At 46.1% G+C, this 5,094-nt stretch overlaps 1 protein-coding gene across 2 annotated transcripts in view; it reads left to right on the top strand.

Annotated features, from left to right (window-relative positions):
* The window catches only part of LOC119103663 (uncharacterized), a 106,456-nt gene extending 105,126 nt beyond the window's left edge, over positions 1 to 1,330 (top strand). For both annotated transcript variants that reach the window (XM_037227279.1, XM_037227280.1), the window contains exon 7: positions 1,000 to 1,330. In XM_037227279.1, the coding sequence (XP_037083174.1) occupies positions 1,000 to 1,049 (50 nt within the window). In that variant the 3' untranslated portion in view covers positions 1,050 to 1,330. The remainder of the gene's footprint in view (positions 1 to 999) is intronic.
* Positions 1,331 to 5,094: the final 3,764 nt, after the last annotated feature.

Raw genomic sequence — 5,094 nt, 5'->3', positions numbered from 1 at the left:
TTTGCTTCAGCAGGCACGTCAAGAAACAAAATTTGACTAAGTGAGGCATGAGATAATGATTTTGAGTTCCGACAAAATATTTTATTCTGAACTGTTCGTAGCTGTTGAGACGATTAAAAAAAGAGCAAAACCCAGTGCCTAGTTGAGTAAAAGAAGCCTCATTTTGGTACTAAAAAGACAAGCAAAGCGTCATTAACACGTGTAGATTTTGCTCTTGTTAACATATAATTTTAGCTCTTTTCGGTTTGCTTACCGGCAAAAGTGGACAGCAAAAACCAGTGGCAGTTTTTCGGAAGGATTGAGAGGGGTATGAGCATCACAGATGAACTAATTGTTCTGACCATCGTCCTCGTCCAGCATGTTAGTATGCACACCTAACATGCGTACAATGTGTGCATACTAGCACGCCAGACGAGGACAACAGTGCGAACAATCTTTTCACTGGTGTAAGACCAGGGCATGCATACGCATTGAACATTTCATGGCTACCAATGACATGGAAAGTATAGACAAACAATCCCTGTATAGCTAAGTTATTTTCATCACATCCTTCAGCAAGTGAGAGCTGTATGCGCATGTTGTACTGTGTTGCAGTTCAATTTCCACTATTGTTGGTTATTAGTATTCTTGTGTTATCCCATAAAACTACAAAACGTGTTCTGTTTTGATGTACAATGGACCGAATTTGCGCATAGCAAGGAGCTTGTGGAATTGTGAAGAGGAGATGGAGAAGAAACCGGTGCACTCTGTCTATCGTTTTGTGTTTAACTTCATTTACACCTTTTGCATTCATCGCATCTTTATTTGCGGTCGCTGACAATAACTGTCTGTATGATGTTGGTTTCACACAATCTCGTTTATGGCGACCGATGCGTGATCGTTACGCGTCCATTTCATCGCGAAAGTAATATCCTTTATGCATCAGCTGACTTCCCGGCTCGACGGACATTCAGCGCTTCAAGCGCCCATCGTTCTAACCCATTTGTGTATATGTTCCAGACGCGTCGCCGGAAGCGGCCGTTTCCGGTCGCGCTGCCAGACATCAGTGACGGCTCGATGCGCGTCCCCGGGCACGGAAGCACGCTGAGCGCACGTGCAGCAGAGGCCAGACACGATTACACGCTTTCCGACCCGACATCAAGCACGTCCATGTTGCCGGCGCGTGTTCGGAACACTCGCAGCACCCTCCCGACCCGAAGCCGGAGCGCGCGGGATGGCGTGGTAGGCGGAGGGCGGCTGACGAGCAGATCCCAGTGGCCCGAGTTGCCTCCGGATTAGGTCCCCGCTTCCACTCGGGTCAGAGCTTTGTACAAATGTACCAGTGTTCTGAATGGATTCTTGATCTCTCCGGTCGCGTGTTTCTTTCAGCCGTTGTCGGATCTTTAAGGAGGAACGGACGCATCTGCGATCGGATGCAAGACGCGCACGGGCCCGTTCGGTTGGTTCGAAATGAAGATCTCTGCAGATGAAGATGGACCTTTCAAGAAGGTGTTGTCGAAGAGGCGGGTCTGTATTCCAATATTATTGCTACGCAGAAGTCCCAGAGTATTTCCGCATGGCTCGGATCGTACTTATACTAGGTTGCATCAATGAGAGTCACGAAAAAATCAGCTCAGTCCTTTGAGGGCAACAGCGAGGATTGATATTCGCATCTCTTCATCACTTGAGAGAGACTCGGCTCTCTGACGTGTGCCTCAACCTCCTAATAACCAACCAAGTCGCCCAAAATATCACAAGCAGGCACTGAAAACCCCCAAAATTGTCCCTTCTTTTTGCTAATCTTATCTTCGGTTCACCAAATAGGGTAACCAGATAACTGTATGAAGCAACACCCTGGACAGCAACTTGTTTTTTTAGCTGTGAGCAATCCATCTATAGGTGAAGAGAGGACACAGAAGTGACCACATTTTATCTGTCGGCTATTGTGCGGGCTCGGCAATCGGCATCGTGACATCATAATTGTCTGCTCATTCTGGTAAAAATGAATTAGGAGCTTTTCCAGCAGATCCTGCAGCTCAAATCTGTCGAGCTACAGATTGCGTGCCACGATTGTTCTGGCGCCAGTGTGCTCGAGTCCTTCGGCATCGTTCGACACCACTTCGCAGTAAAAGAGACGAACACCATTTCAATTTTGCTATTATATCGATTTGCGGTACCGTTCCAGCCCATTTATATCCTGGTATGGTGAAGACGCGGGGAACTGGTTGAGGCTTAGGCTGAGCAGCGTATTCTCCCTGAAATGCGATTATGAAATGACATGTAGTTAGCACCAGCCCTTGAAAGTCGACATCCCCGAGAAAAAAAAATATCACTCTTTAAGAAAAACTGGCCAGCCATCGGCCGGCAGTGGAGTCGCAAGACGTAACTGCGGCTTTTTTGTCACACAGATATGACACGAAAACACAGATGCAGGTGGAACGTTTGGCCTTTTCTGTTCTGCATTTCAACGAGACATGTATAAGTTCATCTATGTTATTGCCAGCGCTTTGCACATATCCTTGCCTACCGTCAGACGCGCAAGCACGCCGCCAGGCCTTTTTTGCGCGATAAGGTTGCCTCATACTGTTTATGCGTGCATGCGCGTTTTTTTACTTCTTATCATTCTCCGTTGTTTTTTGACGTACACTTTTATCTCTGAGACTAATGGCATGTAGCAACCGCATATGTACGAGGAGTGCTAGCTGATGTCAAACACAGATACATATACCGCTAAATACGATGTATTATTCAGAAAAAGGTGCGGTTCTATCTGCAGGAAACTCAAAACGATGAGGAATCCGTAAAGAGGTGTGGAGGTGGTGTGAAAGAACTGCTGCACGCAAAAATAACAATAGCACGCATAAAGGGTATAACATGATACATTCTGTTAACGGTCCCGATGTTGCACAACATGCAAAAGGGTCCAAAAAGGGTCCAAACCTTTCGGAATGAACTTGGCAGCAATTTGCAAATATTGATCAGCTTCACTCCGCTGCATTCTTCAACGATGTCTTTGTCTAGACTCTAATGAACATCGAAACAAACTTTCCTGCGCCTTGTGTTCGGTGTATCCATAACATCCTCTACACTCGAACCCAAAGCGTGCCGAAGTCGCACGGATTGGAAAACTGACATGCAAATTGTCTCTCGGACCGGCAACCAACTTAAGACAACTGCCGAAAATAACAGCATTACCATGGTAATCTAATCGCTAGTCACTCCACTCGATAGAGCTGACAAAAGTTTGCGAGTTAGCTCCCAACTGGGAACCGGTGTTAATCGTCACGTCTCCGGTGAAAGCGCGGATCCTGGAGATAGGGGAGATGTCCTTGTTAACAAAATTAGGCGCGCTGGAAAGTAACTTGTGGTTCAATGCGTAGCAAATCGCAGCGTTCGTTCCTGATGCATATGATGCCTTTTCAACAGCCGTTGCCTCGTTACGTTTCAATATGTCTCTTGACTTCAGTTGCCTTCAGCATGGCTCTGAAGGGACGCCTACGCCAGTCTGAAGAGACGCCTACGCCGGTCTGAAGGGACGCCTACGCCGCCTGCTGTGAGTTCCGGGCTCCCTCAATTATGGCCACGGCTCTGGATGTAGCGTTGCCGATGAAGAACAAGTACGGAAGTGAAAACATTTTCGTTAGGAGGCATTTTTTGGGTTCGAGGATCCTACTTATAGATCACAATATTCATGTCCCTCCCAAATGCTCCTAATTTGGGGCTAGTCTAGAGCGTAATGCTTGCGTGCACGCGCCCCTTACACTCTTAGAGCACGTGCTCGTTCCCCATGGAGGACAAGAGTGCATGAAGTGCTTCAGCGATTCATCCCCCAGGAGCTGACCACTGGGCGTCATTACAACGATGCACTCGCCGCGCACACACTCATTAATTTCACATCACCACAGATAACACCTTCGTAGAACCACAAGGAGCGAGTTTCTCAGACCAAAAGTGCACGAACATTAAGGTGATTCATCGTGCACCGCTATTGTGAAAGTGCATTAATGTGCACTTTCGGTTCAAGGGGCCGGGGCTCGAATCCCGGCTACGATTCGAGCCCCGGCCCCTGACTGGTGGCCTCTGAGCGCTAATATGGACAATGCAGTCGTTGGCGCTTCGTATAAGGGGCGTGACAACGTGCCTCGTGCTCCTAAAAAAAACGAACGAGCAAACATGTCGAGCCAGAAGCTGTTTCAAAGTCATCTCGTTGTCGTATTTTGTAGTCTACTACCACCAGATACAATATAGCACATGTACAGGTGCCTAGTAATATTAATGGCATTACTATTTTACTGAGACCTATATTTGTGAAGCCAATGGCCACGGTATCCACCACACATAATGCTGACCAACATATACATGCTTAAATCATGTTTATAATAAAACAGTTTAATATCGTATCAATCATATCATCATATCATATCATATCATCGTATCATGTCATCATATCATATCAAATCATCATATCATGTCATCATATCATATCATATCATCATATCAATATAAATAAATAAAGTTTAAATCATGTAATACCTCAAACTCACCTTTGAGGTTCAAAATTAATTTGTCTACAGGTCTGGTTTAAAACCAAAGCAACTGCTTTACATCACGGAATTGTACAGAACTCAACTCAGCTACATTACGACGCTTGGATCGAAAACGCAGCGCATATCAGATGAAATAAATTAAGGAGAGCACATTCGTAGTGCGCATCAAAGCTGGAAAGAACGGAAATAATACGCCGTCCGCAAATAATTATGTCATTGCCCGTCGACTCACTGAACAGCAACATCATTAAGCTGTGTCGACCGCTGCTCGTTTTTGCCACCAACGCGCTGCGTCCGCCATAGTCTACGTGCTAGATAATAAACAAAAAACTTTGTTGCAGCTGGTCCGCTTTCTGCGCGTTATACTGGGAGCATAATTTGGCAATGTCGGCAGCTGAGTATTAGCTTCAGTGAGGACAGCGACCTCATATTTACCAGCTCTATCAGTTGTGAGGTATTCAAGGTGACCTTAAAATTTTCTTAGGGGTGCAGCCACAATTGTGTTAACAGGTCTGTAGCTGGGAGGGAACGCATCACGCTGAATTTTAACTTCCTGTCTGGAGACTTC

Source organism: Pollicipes pollicipes, unplaced genomic scaffold, assembly GCF_011947565.3.
Source record: "Pollicipes pollicipes isolate AB1234 unplaced genomic scaffold, Ppol_2.1 Scaffold_5724;HRSCAF=6776_pilon_pilon_pilon, whole genome shotgun sequence".
Lineage (NCBI taxonomy): Eukaryota > Metazoa > Arthropoda > Thecostraca > Pollicipedomorpha > Pollicipedidae > Pollicipes > Pollicipes pollicipes.
Note: the sequence above shows the minus strand (reverse complement) of the source record. Positions and strands in the feature narration are given on the sequence as shown.